This window comes from Barbus barbus (assembly GCF_936440315.1).
Source record: "Barbus barbus genome assembly, chromosome: 5".
Classification (NCBI taxonomy): Eukaryota; Metazoa; Chordata; class Actinopteri; order Cypriniformes; family Cyprinidae; genus Barbus; species Barbus barbus.
The window spans coordinates 35016213-35035353 of NC_136733.1; the positions used below are offsets into that span (position 1 = coordinate 35016213).

At 38.2% G+C, this 19141-nt stretch overlaps 1 protein-coding gene across 3 annotated transcripts; it reads left to right on the forward strand.

The window, feature by feature from the left end:
• Positions 1-716: 716 nt before the first annotated feature.
• Positions 717-19141, forward strand: ruvbl2 (RuvB-like AAA ATPase 2). Of its 3 annotated transcripts, XM_079416514.1 has the most exons (16): positions 770-812; positions 1482-1536; positions 1698-1753; positions 1874-2015; positions 3367-3496; positions 5047-5113; positions 5724-5830; positions 6234-6327; positions 6428-6551; positions 6685-6779; positions 9081-9199; positions 9315-9434; positions 9529-9658; positions 9751-9865; positions 13745-13775; positions 13857-14114. In XM_079416514.1, exons 1-15 carry the CDS (start codon positions 801-803, stop codon positions 13750-13752), a joined length of 1374 nt encoding a protein of 457 aa, XP_079272640.1. In that variant the 5' UTR covers positions 770-800; the 3' UTR covers positions 13753-13775; positions 13857-14114. The 3 variants fall into 3 exon arrangements, with proteins under 3 accessions (XP_079272639.1, XP_079272640.1, XP_079272638.1); XM_079416513.1 differs by lacking the exon at positions 13745-13775 and having other exon boundaries at positions 717-812; positions 13857-14119; XM_079416512.1 differs by lacking the exons at positions 13745-13775; positions 13857-14114 and adding an exon at positions 18567-19141.

A 19141-nucleotide genomic window follows, 5' to 3' on the forward strand; every position in this document is an offset into this window, starting at 1 on the left:
AGAACTTCATTTGGACAACGTTAAAGGAGATTTTCTCAGTATTTAGATTTTTTTGCACCCTCAGATTCCAGATTTTCAAATAGTTGTATATAAGCCAAATATTGTCTGATCCTAACAAACCATACATCAATGGAAAGCTTATTTATTCAGAAAAATTGACCCTTATGACAGGGTTTGTGGTCCAGGGTCACATATTACAAGAGTGACCTCTGCTGGTTGCAATCACATCTGACTCAACAATGAGGCTTTTGAACAAATACAACTTTAATGATTTTACTCTTATATTTTTTCTACTGATAGCCTAGTGTTAAATTAAACTGAAAAAAAAAAATCCGTCACCATTTTTTCTCAAAAAGTATACACTTTAATTTTATATATATATTTTTACATTTATAATTTTTGATCAAATATTATGTTTTCAAACGAAATCTGAAATAATAGCCAGAAATTATGCAGGTCTAATATAGACAGTCATAAATGAATAAACTTTCCTGCTGAAAAAAACTACAGCACACAAGTCAAAACATTACTGACTGGTTTATTATTTTCAACCCATTCTCACTGATGCTACCAAGCCTAGGGCCATCACAAGCCAATTTGACCTCGATGACAAATTTAAATCCGCAGAATTCATAGCAAAATGTTTAACTTTGAGTGTGTACGCTCTACACTCCAGATCAGTAGGTGGCGGTAATGCACATTTTTGTTGGTTTGCCAGAAGAAGAAGTGGAGGTCACGTGCTCCACACGGACGGATTTCCACTGCGCACCCATTCAGATACAACCGCCTTACGAGAAAACATGGCAGCGCAGGTGAGTTTGATATTTAGCATATATTTCAGGATTGTTGACAAATATACCATACTTGCAGGTTGTATACAAAATAATATATGTGTTTATCACTAGTATGTGCTGCCTGTAGAGCCTTGAAATGTTTTGTGAATAATAACATTAAACACGTCTGTGGGCTTGCCGCTTTTAGCACACGTGCTTCAATTTATCACAACAATAATACAGTTTTAATTAAGATCTTTTAGATTTTGAGGTCCATTCATGAAAATGGCTTTTATCCAGATATTCAGACATTGAGAGTCTTCCTAGTAGCGTTAAATGGTTCTCTTAGTAACGTTAGCCTGAAATTATAGCGTGTGTTTATGATGTTTAGCATGCGTGTCACTGTTTTTATTGGAAATACTCCTCTATGTAAACTGCATTATCAGCGTATTTGCCTCAAATTGTCATTGCGGTAGTAAAATTATTTTACACTGTACATATTTCTGCGGCATTGCTAAAAGTTGAGCTAACTGGAAACTGTGTTGCTCTTGTGTCACTATGGCAACGCTCGCGTTTAACGGCTGTTTACTGATCAAATTAACGTTACATAAAAATGACATTAAAACGCAGCTTAATATTTAATTTCCACACCTGCATTATACAGAATTTTTCACTTGCATTATTTACCTTTTTAATTTGTTATGAAAGGTGGCAGCCACGAAGGTTCCGGAGGTGCGAGACATCACTCGAATTGAGAGGATTGGTGAGACACTAACCCATAATAACAATAAAGAGCACGAATGAATTCATTTTTGCTTCCAGAATAGGTTTTCGATCAAGATAGCTCTGTTCATTCACAGACTGAATATGCTAGAACAGGAAAAGATTACGATTAAGTGACATAAATCTTGATTTCTCTTACAGGCGCACACTCTCACATTCGTGGCCTTGGGTTAGATGATGCTTTGGAGCCACGGCAGGTAATGTTCAATGTTTATGATTGATTTACCAGTGACAACACACTTGTCTTAGGCTTAAATATTGCTCACTGCATGTTTAGAAGAAGATGACACACAAATGATGAACCTCTGTCTCACCAGGTGTCTCAGGGGATGGTGGGTCAGCTGGCGTCTCGAAGGGCAGCCGGGCTGATCCTTGAAATGATCAAAGACGGTCAGATTGCTGGTCGTGCTGTCCTCATCGCTGGCCAACCTGGGACGGGCAAGACAGCTATTGCTATGGGTGAGCTTCTGCATAGTTTTATCATGATTAATCACATTTGAAACGTAGAATCAATTTACAAGGTTTAACCCTAAAAAGGGCAAAACCATAAAGAGACATCAGAAAATGTATTGATTTGACTCCTCCAGGATACGTCGTCCCTTTGGGGGTATAAATTCACTGAAAACAGAACACTTGTTTATCAATGTTTGTTACAACATGGTTTTTAAAGAAGACACATTGCAGATTATTGTTGAACTGAAAGCAATTCAAAAAATAAAAGTATAAAAAAATGATAGAAGTTTAAGTTTACCATAAAGATAAAGTAGTATATTATTTTAAGTATTATATTATATTTATTATAAGTATTTTATCAAATTTGTTGAACGTTAAAATTTCTATGAAATCAAAGCCATATGTCTAACCAAGTTGTGTTGCAAATTTGAAGTTGATATCACAACAATTGTGGTTCCTGAAAGATTTAGTTTGGGCACTGTACCAAAAATAACACTGGGTTACACCCAAACTCTATTGATTTTTTTTTTATGCAGTTTTCTGTCACAAATCAATCATTTTCTGTCACAATATCACTTCTATTAAAGAACAGTTACCAAATATGTAACCTTGACTGTCAGATATTTCCAACGATATGTGTTTTGTCAAGATTACAAAAAGATCTGATTTTCTAAAACAAGCCACAAAATCACTGAGTCTATGTATATGTTTTTATATCTTGATTTATACCCCTAAAAAAGGGCGACGTATACCCAGAGATGCAGTTTTAAATGCTTCCTGCGAGCGAAAAAAAATGTGGAAACAAAAGTCACCTCATCTAAATATTCACATCAAACACCCTTTCAAAATGAAACCAAGAAAAAAAAAAGAAGGGAAGTGGTGTGTGGCCAAGTATGGTAACACGTACCTGGAATTTGTGATCTGCATTTAACCCATCCAAGTGTACACACAGTAGTGAACATACACCTGGAGCAGTGGGCAACCAATGGGAGCAGCAGGGGGTTCAGTGCCTTGCTCAAGGGTCTCACCTCAGTCGTGGTATTGAGGGTGGAGAGAGTGTTGGTTATTCACTCCCCCCACCTACAATCCCTGCCGGACCTGAGACTCGGACCCACGACCTTCGGTTTACAAGTCCAACTCTATCCATCTCTGCCCCGAAATAAGACTTACACTTTCACTGGTTCTCCCCACAGCTTCTCAAATGTTTGTATCCCCCAGGATACGTTGCCTCCTTTAGGGTTAATAAATGCACTTGAGGTTGAGCTGACCACAATCGCTGCAATGGTGTGTGTCAAAAATATATGTATCAAAATTGCAAAGCCGTTGTAAAATAACCAGTGAGTTGTTTATTGTACAGGTATTGCCCAGTCTCTTGGCCCTGACACACCTTTCACTGCTATGGCTGGGAGTGAGATTTTTTCTCTGGAGATGAGCAAGACCGAAGCTCTGAGCCAGGCCTTCCGCAAAGCCATGGGAGTCAGGATAAAGTGAGTGAGGCTGACTGAAGTGTGAAGCAGCATAAAGTCTTCATTAAAAACAAAGAATAACCTTCAAACATGTAATATGCATATTGTCACTTTGGCTTTATGAGATACTAAAACAGGGGCATAGTAGGCTGTCTCCAAATGGATATTAAATGATTTACTGATTATGGATTTTAAAGAATAGTCTACTTATTAAATAAACTACAAAAAAAAAAAGTAAATGTTTCATAAATTACAGCATGACTGCTCATGCAGGGCTCCAGACTGCGACTAAAATGGTTGCATTTGCGAGTGAGGTCGCCACTGGCGACTATATATATTTACATGTTATGATTTAAAAATTTGCATGCAAGGCCTTTTTTTCCTGATTGTTTTGCGATCACATCTTTTGTTAAATTCACGTATTAAACTGAAAATTAGAAGACGATGTCGATGCGCATCAAAAAGTTTGTGGAAAAAAGTTTCAAACAGTCCTCATCTCTGCCGCACACAGTCTGCTAAACGCAGATCAGTTGTGCAGCGCGAGAGAGATCGAAATGTTGGCCAAGTGCAGAAAAGCAGTGTATTTCGTTCACAACTTGAACAAACTTCAACATGTAAAGCTGTCAGCTCTGTGGATATTGGCAATATCGTCAACAATTCTCATTTATAATCATTATTAATATGACTTCTTATCGAGATCTTAGTCTATATGCTGTGTTCCTATAACACAGGCTATCGCACGATCGCTTTAGTGCCTCAGTTCAAGCAGCAAGTGAACCCGTTATATCTTTCCATTTACTACTATAGTACAAAATGAACATGATTTAACCTCAAAAGGTATGCTATATTATAAGAGAGCCTACAGTACAACTTACTGAAATGTTTCATGTAAAAGCTCATTCAGTGTTTCAAACTGAGGAAAATGTGTAAAGCTTGTAAACATTGCACTGTAATAATACATTTACCTCAGAATAACCACTCCGTGTCCATAATCTCATCAGTCAGCTAGAAAAATAACTATAAAGAGGAGCGTTTTGCTATATTTGCGCTATTGCATATTAATATTTTTACTTAATCAGTTGTCTACATGATTCAACTCCTCCTATAAATTGCATTTTACTAATGAAGAAAAACAGACCGAATGTGTGAAAGACATGACAACACTTATAGGATGCACTGAGGAGGAGCCCAAATTACTCAGTGGCCAAGTGATGCTTATGGTCCATGATATTGTACAGATTCTGTGTATCAAACAATTATTTGTGACAGTGTATTTCAAGTTGGAAAAGACATTTAGTTCCCTCTTTAATTGAACCTTAGTTCCCAGGTTGACCTGATCATCTACAAGATGGATTAAAATGCTGATAAAGTCAAGAAAAGATCATACATAAACACATGACAGTATGATTGAAATGTTAAAATATAGGGGAAAAAATAAATAAAACACTTTTATTCTGTGGCACCTAAAAGCATAATTTGGCGCCTAAGTTTTTTTCTTATAGGAGCCAATGGCTGCTTACTCAATTGTTTTGTCTGGAGACCTGTCATGTTCTATATTTGTTGTTTGGCAGAGAGGAGACTGAGATCATTGAAGGAGAGGTGGTAGAGATTCAGATCGACAGACCTGCTACAGGAACTGTAAGTCTCTGCTCTTCATAGACCAGATTTACTGAATTAATTTCTCTGTTTTGTTACCATTGTTCTTATGGCACCAGACTCATCATTTGTTTAAAATAATTTTAATTAAAATATACATTTATTTTTTAACTACATTTTCTCTAGTGGCAGCTGTAGTTTACAGGTAAAAGTTGACTCGGTGAAACTATTTTTATTTATTTTTTAAGAGTAATGATGCACGTGGATACATAATTAATTATATATTTTTTTATCCCATTACAAATAAGAATTGTCAGTTTTGATTTCATGGTTATTTTAATATTTGACTTGCGTTGAGAAGCTGAAGTAAATGAGTATTTCATCACACAGCACACTTTCCTGAACGCGCTCTAATTCAATACATTTATTTGGCTGGAAAGCGTTATTAAAGATATTTATCATTCTTCAGTGGGAAATTAACTTTTTGTTATTATGAAAGTGAGAAATGAGTTTTCAGCTGCGTTGATAAGTTGAATGTAGGACTCGGGTCCCAAAATAGTGCTCAGTATGAATTTAGTATCTACTGTAGGTGATGTCCGTAAGTGAACTCAGTTAGACAATAATTTTTTCTCCTTTGTGTATTTGTTTTAAGGGTGCGAAAGTGGGGAAGCTCACGCTGAAGACGACAGAGATGGAAACCGTCTATGATCTGGGGACCAAGATGATAGAGAGCCTCAGTAAAGAGAGAGTGCAATCTGGGTGGGTAGATAATAAAGCTGAAATTTGTGATACCTTTTTCTGTATAAAACAAATTGATCTGATTGGATTGCCATTTAGCTTCTCCTGAATTACTGAAACATTTGATTAGCTTGGATGAGATCTGAACTCTAGTAATAAGCCCTTGTTGTATTTTTATTATAATTAATTTTAAACATACCATGTTGATAAAAGATTATTTATCTTAAGGAAGATTTATGCTTTATGGTAAGTTTGTAGTGTGTGTGTGTATAATGCATATACACTTACATAGATACATGTAGTGAGATGGGTATATGAGATTAGAGTGCATATAAGTCATAAAAAGGCTTAAGCCAAACCACGTTGTTTTAGTTTTTCCACTGCTTATATCATTAAAGGATGACACATTTTTCATATTCTGCAGAGATGTGATCACCATCGATAAAGCCACAGGAAAGATTAGCAAGCTGGGACGGTCATTTACTCGAGCAAGAGATTACGACGCCATGGGTGCACAGGTACACATTCTCTCTTCCTCTGTGAAATGAATCCATCAGTCAATGACAACTCTTCCCTGAGAGTATTTTTTATATATACTGTTTTTGTTGTTTATTTCAGACACAGTTTGTGCAGTGTCCAGAGGGAGAACTGCAGAAACGGAAGGAGGTTGTTCACACCGTCTCTCTTCACGAAATTGACGTTATTAACAGCCGCACTCAGGGATTCCTGGCCTTATTTTCAGGTTGGTCATACTTCTTAAAACTGACAAACTAGATAATGACATGCTCAGTGAAATTAATCCTTGATTAGTCTTTCAGAAACAAAAGAAAAGTCTGTAGATGTTTGTATGTAAATGTTGATTGTCTGTACTGCAGGTGACACAGGAGAGATTAAGTCAGAGGTTCGAGAGCAGATCAATGCTAAGGTGTCTGAATGGAGAGAGGAAGGCAAAGCTGAGATCATTCCTGGGGTAAGCAGGCCGTCAAATAAGACATTTGAAGTGTTCAATGGAGAGGAACCAGCTTAAACAGAGAATGGACTTTTTACTTAATTCCTTTTTGTTCTGTTGAAAACCTTCCAGCTATTGACTATTGACTCTTTCAGAAAAAGTAAGAGTGCAAGGACTTTCATTTAACACTCTACTGCATGTTTTTAAAAACAGTGTTGTTAAAGTTTCATTTGATTTTCTTCGATTAAAAAAAACAACCTAATACATAAATCAATAAAATAATACTTAAGAATAGCTTCCAAGTTTGTATGTAAAATCTAAGTTTATATGCAATTTCATAAAAAAAAAACATAAGTGCATAAAAATATCTATACATCCATATCTTACATCCATATCTACTATATCTGTATTCTTTCCAAAGCTTAAAAAACACATTAAAGCAATTCTTCATAACATACAAATAATTAGCATGATTTATAATTATTAAAATTGTTTACTCAATAAATGTGAATCATATTTTTTATTAAAAAAAAAAGAAGCTTTTTAGAGGCTATATGCCACAAGATTTTAAATGGACAAACAGGATGTTGTAATCAAGAAAAACGTCTTATTTGTGTATTCTACCAAGTATACCCTGTATTATTAAAGTGGAAGTGAAGCAGTCAGTTAAGTTTACATTATTTAGTAAAGTGATTTTCCCCTTTGATTTAAAAAATATATAACAAACATGATATACTATATATACATATATATACATATATATACATATATATATATATATATATATATATATACATACACACTGACGCTAAGCAGGGTTGAGCCTGGTCAGTACCTGAATGGGAGACCTCCTGGGAAAACTAGGTTGCTGTTGGAAGAGGTGTTAGTGAGGCCAGCGGTCTGTGTGGGTCCTAACACCCAGTATAGTGACGGGGACACTATACTGTAAAAAGCACCATCTTTCTGATGAGACGTTAAACCGAGGTCTCTGTGGTCACTAAAAATCCCATGGCACTTCTCGTAAGAGTAGGGGTGTAACCCCGGTGTCCTGGCCAAATTCCCTCCACTGGCCCTTATCAGTCATGGCCTCCTAGTAATCCCCATCCACTTGATTGGCTCTATCACTCTCTCCACCTGTAGCTGGTGTGTGGTGAGTGTACTGGCGCCGTTGTACTGTGGCTGCCGTCGCATCATCCAAGTGGATGCTGCACACTGGTGGTGGTTGAGGAGAGACCCCCACATGATTGTAAAGCGCTTTGGGTGTACGGCAATACACAATAAAAGCGCTATATAAATGCATCATTCATTCATTCATGATTAATGTAACCATTTTAAAGAAAAAAGGTAGTTTTTTTTATAGCTTTTGGAGCAAGGGCACTGCCATCTTGCAGTACCACAGCGTGTGACGTCACGGGGTTGGTTCGCTCCAATGGCCAGTATAGTAATGTTAGCATTTCTTTACATTTTGAACACACAAATGTTATTTTAACACACAAATAATTTGGTTTTCACCATCATTTGGATGATTATTCAACATCAAACTGTCTGTTTTGATCGTGGTATCCCAAACATTGTTTTCATAATGCGAGGCGCAACTTGATGTAAACAAACAACGCTTCACACAGTATCATTCATGTCGCAATTTGTTGTTATTCAGACCATCCAGACATATGCATTACATTGACTGGTTCACCAGTTGTATGTATCATATTTTATGTTCACCTGCGAATACAATTAGCTTTCCTGCTGTTAACAGGCCGTAATGTTTAACTAATCACCTCTCTGAACGATCAGGACAGTGCTGCTTCCTCAAAGTTTATCATTCTCGTGTGATTTAAGCCTTGTCAGTTTAAATATTAAAGTGTTTTAAGCCATTCAAGCATGAGACGGCACGAAATAGATTTTAATGCGGTACTTACATGCTGTGATACACTGTGAAAGTCCTTTTCTGAAAGAGATTTAAATACGGTACTCGCGTGTTGTGATGGATCATTTCTGTTCGTGCCGGTGGAGAAACACCCAAAAAGCCACAGCTTGGCTTCGACAGCACGTGAGAACGAAATTGAGCTTTCTTTCGCACCTTCATCAGCAAATGCACACAAAAGCACATCGGAATGACAGTCTTGAGGAGTATCCACGTAAACGAGGATTGTTTCCGATCCGCACTTTACCCCAAACCAGCAGGTTCACAACTTCTGCAACCCCTACTGCTCGGTCCCACAGCTGTATCGATTCAAATGCATAGGCAAAATTACAAAGCTATATAAAAAGCTCCAAAAGCTATAACAAAACAACCTTGATGAGCTTTTTTTGTGCTTGCAGGTTCTCTTCATAGATGAGGTCCACATGTTGGACATAGAATGCTTTTCATTCCTGAATCGAGCTCTTGAGAGTGATCTATCACCTGTACTTATCATGGCCACTAACCGAGGCATCACCCGGTATACACACAAACACAACAACAACTACCATTAATGCATTAATTGTGGATTAATGCATCAGCTACCATTAATTGTTGATCATTTCTCCTCATTCACTGTTGTTTAATTTTTACAGTATCAGAGGTACCAATTACCAGAGTCCTCATGGTATTCCCATAGACATGCTTGATCGTCTGCTCATCATTGCAACCTCTCCCTACACTGAGAAAGAGACCAGACAGATCCTGAAGATTCGGTGAGAGCATTTTTTAAGTGAACTAATATGCAGTATTGTGAGGTTGTTTGTTTTCTCACTTCTCACCATACATGCATGTGTGTTTGTGTTCCAGCTGTGAGGAGGAAGATGTTGAGCTGAGTGAGGAGGCACACACAGTTTTAACACGTATCGGACTGGAGACTTCACTCCGTTATGCCATCCAGCTCATCAGTACTGCAGGCCTGGTGTGCCGCAAACGCCGGGTAATGCCAACTCACACGTATCGTGGCCAGTGCTGCAAGAAAATACAATAAGAAGCATTTTTGGTCTGACTGTGGCTGTACATTTCTCACAGGGCACTGAAGTCCAAGTGGAGGACATTAAAAGGGTCTACTCTCTCTTCCTGGATGAGTCCAGATCCTCACAGTACATGAAAGAGTACCAGGACTCCTTCCTCTTCAATGAAACACGTGAGATTCATCTCTGCTCTTCATGCCCCTGATTCCCATGGAATCAGGTCATATCTTTACAATGCCTTTTTTCCAGCACACACATGCTTTAAAGGTGCCATAGAATGGAAAACTGTATTTACCTTGGCTTAGTTGAATAATAAGATTTCTGTACATGGAAATGACATACCGTGAGCCTCAAACGCCATTTTTTCATCCTCCTCATGTAAATCTCGTGAATAAAAAAAACCCACTGAAAAATAGGCAAATCAGAACATAACACTGACTGTGACGTAACAGTCGGGATCACTAATAGTTACGCCCCCAACATTTGCATATACACGACCGTGTTCTAGGACAGCCGCCAGCCGAACCATCAGAAGTTCTGCAGGTATTGTGAAGAAACAGGCGAGGACAACAGTGAAAATGGCAGATCTTGGAAATAAATATTATGTTCCAGGCTGTGCAGGGGATGTGAAGTTCAGGGATGGGTTGGTGTCTGTATTCAGAAAGGCACAGAAAGCAAATAACACACTCTAATAAAATAACGCGAGCCACTAAAGCAGTGGTTCTCAACCTTTATTTCCACTGGGCCGCACTATGGTCCAAGTGCAAGTTTCACGGGCCGCATATTACGTCATCAATACAAACCTACCAGATTTATATTATTTATAGCCTAAATATTATGATATCTAAACGATTATTTAAATAAATAATTGTACTCCCCATTAATAAAACACCCAATGCTGTCGGGAGCTGACCAATTTTGTGAAATTCTGCTCGAAAGGAGTAACAACACAATGAAGTTGCGATTGTAAGTTGCCGTCTGTAAGACGCGCACGGAAGCGTGACTTGATGCGCGACATTGCAGAAAGTGCGCGTTCACAAATGTAGCCTATGTTGATCCAAATATGAAAAGCATTTTCGAATTTAATAATAATAATAAATAATAATAATCTGAGGTTCTCTCCAGATATGTTTTGACACATTTCTGTAATTAAGGATGATTGCTGCGTAGTCTTCAAGTGAGTGCAGGGGCAGACCGAAAGTTGATGCCGAAAGTCCAGCACTCTCTTCACTGCTGATGCTGTGACTATTCTTGTTTGAATGCGTTCCTTCACTGGCATTTTCCACATTTCGTTTTCTCCCTTAACAAATTTGTCCATTCCGATGCTCAATTTTACAAAACGAATGGCTGCTGATGACTATTTGAATTGAATTCTGCCAAAGTGCGCGCTTGTAAGTGTTCGTTAAATGTGTAACATTAATTACGTAAGTACATAGATCTGCTCATGTCTGAAAATAATATATGAAAAACAAAATTATTTTACATAACAAAAACATTATAGCTTGAATTTTAGTACATTTTAAATTAATGTAAAAACTAAAATGAATTGTAAAACTGAAAGTTATTTTTTAATTGTGTTCAGCACATAGACTATAACATTCAACAGGGTGGGCCGCATTTGGATTCGTGACGGACTGCGGGTTGAGAACCACTGCACTAAAGGGACATGGTTAGCTCCTTGCTAGCGGTAGCCTGTTACATTGCAGTACGTATGATTTCACTTACCACATAAACAGAGTAAGGAGAGATGACTGAGTATGATGGCGAATGATTTACAGATCCTGATCACCACTGACAAGCATCTGATCTTGTAAAATGTGTGGTAGGTACTGCCGCTCCATAGTATAAACAGAGTTTGTGCGATCGTGAATCTCGAATGTGAAAGTTAAAAGCAATCATGCATTTGGAAGCAGTTTCAGTGCCCCGCATATTAATAGCGGCTCCCTGATGCCCACATTTTATATACAGTATAATTATCTGACGATATAACTGAGAGAAAGTATTGAAATATGGATTGTCCTCCCTGTGTTTCCTTCCTGTGAGCTACTAAAATGAGCTGCACTGTGAAGCCAATAACAGACCATTTCATTCTAGGGAGAAATCCTAGGGTTGTAAATGCATATGTAAAACCGTTTCTGGAGCATTTTTGCCTTTACCTAAGCCACATACCTTCTATGTAGACATCAGAGAACCATTTAAAATATTATAATCAATGCATTCAATGGCACCTTTAATGGTATTTTTTACAGCTGTACATATACAAAAAGTACATTTATATAACTCTTAAATTGTGGTCTTACTTAACTGAACAAGCAGTGTTCAAAGATTTCTGATATATAATCCAACAGCACCGGGGCTTTTCATGGCACTTGTCTATGTTTGTTGCTGGTCATGACATACAGTGGGGGGAAAAAATATTTGATCCCCTGCTGATTTTGTATGTTTGCCCACTGACAAAGAAATTATCAGTCTATAATTTTAATGGTAGGTTCATTTGAACAGTGAGAGACAGAATAACAACAAAAAAATCCAGAAAAACGCATTACAAAAAAGTTATAAATTGATTTGTATTTCAATGAGTCAAACAAGTATTTGATCCCCTATCAATCGGCAAGATTTCTGGCTCACAGGTGTATTTTATGCATGTAAGGAGCTGAGATTAGGAGCACTCTCTTAAAGGGAGTGCACCTGATCTCAGCTTGTTACCTGTATAAAAGACAACCTGTCCACAGAAGCAATCAATCAGATTCCAAACTCTCCACCTTGGCCAAGACCAAAGAGCTGTCCAAGGATGTCAGGGACAGGATTGTAGACCTACACCAGGCTGGAATGGGCTACAAGGCCATCGCCAAGCAGCTTGGTGATAAGGTGACAACAGTTGGTGCGATTATTCTCAAATGGAAGAAACACAAAATCACTGTCAATCTCCCTCGGACTGGGGCTCCATGCAAGATCTCACCTCGTGTAGTTTCAATGATCATGAGAACGGTGAGGAATGAGGAACGGCCCAGAACTACACGGGAGGATCTTGTCAATGATCTAAAGGCAGCTGGGACCATATTCACTAAGAAAACAATTGGTAACACACTACGCGGTGAAGGACTGAAACCCTGCAGCGCCCGCAAGGTCCCCCTGCTCAAGAAAGCACATGTACAGGCCCGTCTAAATTTTGCCAATGATTCAGAGGAGAACTGGGGGAAAGTGTTGTGGTCAGATGAGAGCTAAGGGGACAGGACAACTGCACCGCATCAAAGGGACGATGGACGGGGCCATGTACCGTCAGGGCCAGGGCATTGAAAATGGGTCGTGGATGGATATTCCAACATGACAATGACCCAAAACACACGGCCAAGGTAACAAAGGAGTGGCTCAAGAAGCAGCACATTAAAGGGTTAGTTCACCCAAAAATGAAAATTCTGTCATTAATTACTCACCCTCATGTTGTTTCAAACCCGTGAGACCTCCGTTCATCTTCGGAACACAAATTAAGATATTTTTGATGGAATCTGAGAGCTCTCAGACCCAACTATCCCTTTAATGTCCCGGAGTGGCCTAGCCAGTCTCCGGACCTTAATCCCATAGAAAATCTGTGGAGGGAACTGAAGGTTAAAGTTGCCAAACGTCAGCCTCGAAACCTTAATGACTTGGAGAGGATCTGCAGAGGAATGGGACAAAATCCCTCCTGAGATGTGTGCAAATCTGGTGGCCAAGTACAAGAAACATCTGACCTCTGTGATTGCCAACAAGGGTTTTGCCACCAAGTACTAAGTCATGTTTTGCGAAGGGGTCAAATACTTATTTGACTCCTTAAAATGCAAATCAATTTATAACTTTTTTCTGGATTTTTTGTTGTTCTGTCTCTCACTGTTCAAATAAACCTACCATTAAAATTATAGACTGATCATTTCTGTGTCAGTGTGCAAACGTACAAAATCAGTACGGGCTCTATACACTTTTTATGCAACTTTTCTAGATTTGTAGAGCTGTTGAATAAAAGCATTATTACACCTGCAGTCTTGCTGTTGTACTGAATTTCAGCTTTGTTCCTTCAGCCAAATAACTGCCCAGTACAAAAGCACAAGTGTGAGTGTGATATTGCTTATTAAAATTATTAGGGTTTAAAATTGATTTACAACATCTTCCTCTCTCCGTTTCTTCCTTCAGAATCCCCTCAGATGGACACCTCATAATAAAAAGCCTGTGAAGAGGTGTCTCCATTCATTGCTCCTGTGAAGTCCATTTACTCTTATGACCTCGTCCCTTAGAAGTGTTCAGGCAATTGAGTGTATTCATGCACTCAAGCTTTTTCTTTATTTGCCACTTTGTATTGCTAGTTTTTGTTTTTCATTGAATAAAAAAATAATTTCTTGTATGGCTGTATAACATGGTAACCAAATGATGAAATAAAACTATTTGACCATAAACTGACATAATGACACTGATTTTTAAAGTCGTCAACGTGACCCATAAAACACTGATCTTGATGATGACTATAACACAGATTCTACAGTCAGTATAGAAAATCTACTTCCTTATGATATTGTTTTAATTGAGTGATTAATGTGCAGTACTGACATTCTTTGTGCTACTCTTTAATACTGAGAACGATTTTTAGAACTTTATCGTTATCGTGCTTGGTGTGAACGGGCCTTAATGTTCATGTAAGAAGCAGTGTGAACGTTTTTGTTTGTTTTTCATCTAATATTTATATTTGATCTTGTTTCTGCTTTTCAATGAATGAAAACATTTTAAATAGTTTTAGCTAACATGTTCTGACATGTCTGTGCTCCTCAGGCTGCTTATCAGTTGTAGTATTACAGTACTTGGCTAGGTGGCAGTATTTAGTCAATATTGAGCAGTTGTTGATTCTGTAACTTGACAGTGAACATGTATCTCTATTTTTCCACCTTAACCAGTGTTCTAGAAAGTTTCTTTTTTTAATTTGAAAGTTTTTAATATCCTTTTGAAATTTTAAAATGATGTTTGTCAACATGTTGGCAGTGTGCACATGTTTACAAGGATTGTATGTACTTAACAAAACCAGAGTGAGATTTAGAAACCCAGAGGTTTTGATGTTTGGTCTTTGCTAACTGAGCGGAAGACAAGCCAATTCATTCACAGTGTGATGAATATATGGATAGATGGACAGTGGACCTTTTCTTTGGGGTAATCGTAGCAAAAGGGCCTCACACAGTCGTTGTCATGTCTGAGGTTACAAAGCAACGTTTCCGTATGCCGCATGAGTGAACATAGCCTTCCATTTACAGGGTGTCTGCCTGTTAAAAAAGAACCATGACTAACAAAACAGCAGACTACTTTAAAATGGAGGAGAAAACCTAAGAGATAATTCTTGGAGACACATTGAGTAGATGCCGTTGACTGGCTGGCCGTCTCAAAAGAGCTTTGGATGAATCTGGGCAGTTAGATGAAATCAAAGGTATATAAATTGGAAAGGCCTGTGAGTCTGAGAGGGTTGTGTGCACGCTCTCTGTTCCTCTCCAGCGTCCCAGAGATAAGGCCGTAATTCAAAACCTCCCATTAACATGTCAGGATAATTGGCAGTGAGAAGGGACAGCACTGGAAAGCTATACTACATCCAGACCCAGTTACTTCAGTGCGATCCCTGAAAGTTATGACATCCGCTACCAACACTTGACTGTTTCTTAAGACTAATGGACTGGAGGAATTTTTCTTGCGTGATTATTTTAGGTCGTAGACTGGCCAGGGGAAAAATATTTTTTTGTTTTCTTAGGTTGACTAATCATGACCCACTTTTTCTTCCTCTTCTTTGTAGACTTTGTACCTAGTGCACTGAAAAATCCCTTTAAGGGAGCATTATTGGAATACAAATCACTTTCATGAGAGATTAAGGGAAAAAGGAGCTTCGCTGCTCCCTCTTAGCTGCCTTACCTGAGATATTTGTAATGCTTCATATCTTTCCCCATTTCTCCCTTTTACTCGAGAGGATTAATCTGTCATCTGTATCCCGCAAATCCCTCTCAGTCTCCTGCTGCATATCTCTGGGCAGCTCTCCCAACATCTACTTCTTTGGCATCGCAGAAGTGTCTGCTGGAATCAAATTGCAAAAGCAGATGATGGGAAATTGAAAATGACTTGAGTTTATAAAATAAACACTGGCGGTCTAAATCTGTAGAGAACCCTGTGGAGAAAGTGTTGTGGCTGAATGACACCCCTGCTGCTGTTGAGTGTTGACTGAGCGTCATGAGCGTATTAAAGCGGAGCTGTCTTTATCAGCCTATTTCTGATATGCATGATAAATGTTGGTGCTATATTAGTTATCAGCCGGTTTTAGATTTAAAAAAAAAAAATTATTTGTTATTCTACTATGGGGCGATTGAATCTGATTGGCTGACAAATGTTCTGTGTGAAATTATTTTCAGGGAAACGCATGGTTTAAAGTTCCAGGCAGGTCTTGAATGCATTACATGCTCATATCACTTCGCCAAACGATTTCAGTTATTTTAAGTCGATTTCAAAGTCCTTTTAGCTTACAGCAGCAAAATAACTAAAAGCCACAGCGACACTGACCGAGCAAATAAATATAGTAAACAACACATTTTACAAGATCAGATGCTTGCCATGTGCTCAGGATCTGTATATCATTCGCCATCATCCTCAGTCTTACTCTTTTTACGTGCTAAGGGAAATCTTATGTACTGTAATAGGTTACCGCTAGCAAGGAGCTAATCATGTCCCTTTAGTGGCTCGCGTTATTTTATTAGAATGCGTTATTTGCTTTCCGTGCCTTTCTGAATACAGACACCAACCCATCCCTGAACTTCATATCTTCTGCACAGCCTGGAATGTAACATATTTTTCCATCTGCCATTTTCACTGTTGTCCTCGCCTGTTTCTTCACAAAACCTGCAGAACTTCTGAAGGTTCGGCTGTCCTAGAACGCGGTCGTGTATATGCAAATGTTTGGGGCGTATCTATTAGTGATCCCGACTGTTACGTCACAGTCGGTGTTATGTTCTCATTCGCCTATTTTTCAGTGGTCGTTTGCATTCACAAGATTTACATAAGAAGGAGGAAACAATGGTGTTTGAGGCTTACTGTATGTTATTTCCATGTACAGAACTCTTATTATTCAACCATGCCAAGGTAAATACAGTTTTCCATTCTATGGCACCTTTAAAAAACTTGAATTGTAATCATTGAATTGTAATCATAAAAATTTTCAATGTATTTGAAAATACAGTTATTTATATTTTAATATTATATTGTGCATATTATTTTACAAACAAATGTATGTTTTTTGCTGAGATTTGATGTTATGACAGTTTTGCGTCGTGATAACGCAATGACGTCATCGCGCAATAACATCACAATGTAATTTAGAAAAATACTTTTTTCAGGATTCTTTGATGAATAGAAAGTTCAAAAGAACAGCATTTTGAAGTAGCAATCTTTTATAACATCGTAAATGTCCTTACTGTCACATTTTATTAATTGAATACATCTTTGCGTTTTTGTTTTTAATCTTGCCCAAGACCTTTGAATGCCAGTGTATTACTGTCAAGTGATTAGTTATCAACATATTGCATTAGCCAGAATTTTAATACCAATGCATATTTACACTTATTTGCATATTTACTTGATTGAACAGATTGCTGTCTGATTGGTGACATTTCATTTAGATTTTCTACAAAAATGTCTCTGCATAATGAATATAAATCCAGTCACATTCTCTCTGCAAATATAAGCGTTCCCTACATAGCCTAATGATGCCAGTACAGCAACAAATTGTTCTGTTTAATGTTTTTGTCACCTCTTGTGGAATTAATAGCTTTGTCTCCTTCCATTCAAACTTCAGTCAGTGTCTGATCAGTGAAAATGCATGAAATGACCAAGTGTAAATACCAAGGCCTCTGTGCTGCATGTGTGTTATGCAATGCTGTGTGTGTTGCTGGATTTGAGGACACTGATGTATGAAGCAATCTGTTCTTCACCATGGTCCATCTGTGTGTTATATGGGGTACCAGTGAGTGCTCTCGCTCAGGGATTGAACATTCAGACCCCGGCAGATTGCATCAGCCTGTGCGGGTCATCCTGGCATAATCGCTAATAAACCACCACATGCACTCTTCATTGACAACATGACCCTATATTTTGTGTAAGGGTCTTTAATGCAGGTATTTTGCTGTATTTCAGATGAGTATAAGAGGGAGGAACTCCCTGAGGAGGGTGTGCTGCAGATTCTGTTATGTGTTAAGCGGCTGTCATCATCTACTCTCCCTAGAAACAAGCATGTTCATAAAGCTTTGAGAACTGCAGCATCCATCTTCACTGAGAGGACACCCTGTTCTATCTCCGTTTGCTGTTTTTCACCTTCTCTTTCTCGTTAGTGGTGCTTGCGAGAGTGCAGACTGGATTAGGGAAGTAATCAAACCTCTGTCCACAAATTTTAAACTTCAACATGTGATTCTTACTTAAATAGTTTCTGCTACAGACATGAATATTGCCTCAAATTTTGCGGCTTAATAGGCAGAGATAGTCAAAGAGATTATTTGATGCTCAGAAATAAAACCTGCATTAAAACCCACAGATTTACACTGATGAAGGACCCGAGCCTTATCTAGAGACTTGACTTCAGCCAGTAAGAAACCACAGCCTAGCAACTGCATAGAAATATGCTAAACATGCTCTGAATGCTGTAGAAACTGGATATGTCATGGCAACCTCCCAGAACACCCCAGCTTTAGATGGACAAGCAAAAAATGTCAATATTTTATTCCTTTTGATTCTTAAAGTTATATTATTTGTGGCAAGTATTCCACGATCATTTTCCTTTGTATTACATCTGTCATTATTGCATCTCTTTCTCTCCTCCCTTCTTTCTTATAATTGCAGTCTTTAGGAAAGTACCTGCCTCCTTCATCTGGCTCCACAGTCTCGCTCTACTCTCTCCTTATGTTGGCTGCTGGCTATGTTGAGATGCTGTCATCTCCAAAAGGTACTTTTACTCACTCTCGTGTGTAGCCAAACATTCACACACATCAAGTTCTGGCAGATACACAAATATCCAGGTGTGTGCCTATGATCGTCCCCTCAGGAGTTAGTTGCAATGTTTGAGCTTCATTCATGCTCGCACAGAGCTTGTTGTGTTAGATTTAGCAGGGAGAAGTAAACAGAGTGTTTCTGCTCTGGTTTAGATAAAAACTGTGATTTAGCCACTTGGTGTGGGAATCTATTTGTAGCAGATCACAGGACTGTGCAACTCTTTTGTAAATAATACATTTATAAAACGCAGTGAAAAAGACAGTGTGTAAATAATGTGCAAGCTAAATGCTTATAAAAATAAAACTGTAATGCACTCTAAAACCACCTGTATTGACATTTCCATTTTTATTCTTGGCAATTTTTCCCTTCATATTTACAAAGAGAGGTCTCATATAATGTACAGTAGAAGCCCATTTCTGCCACAC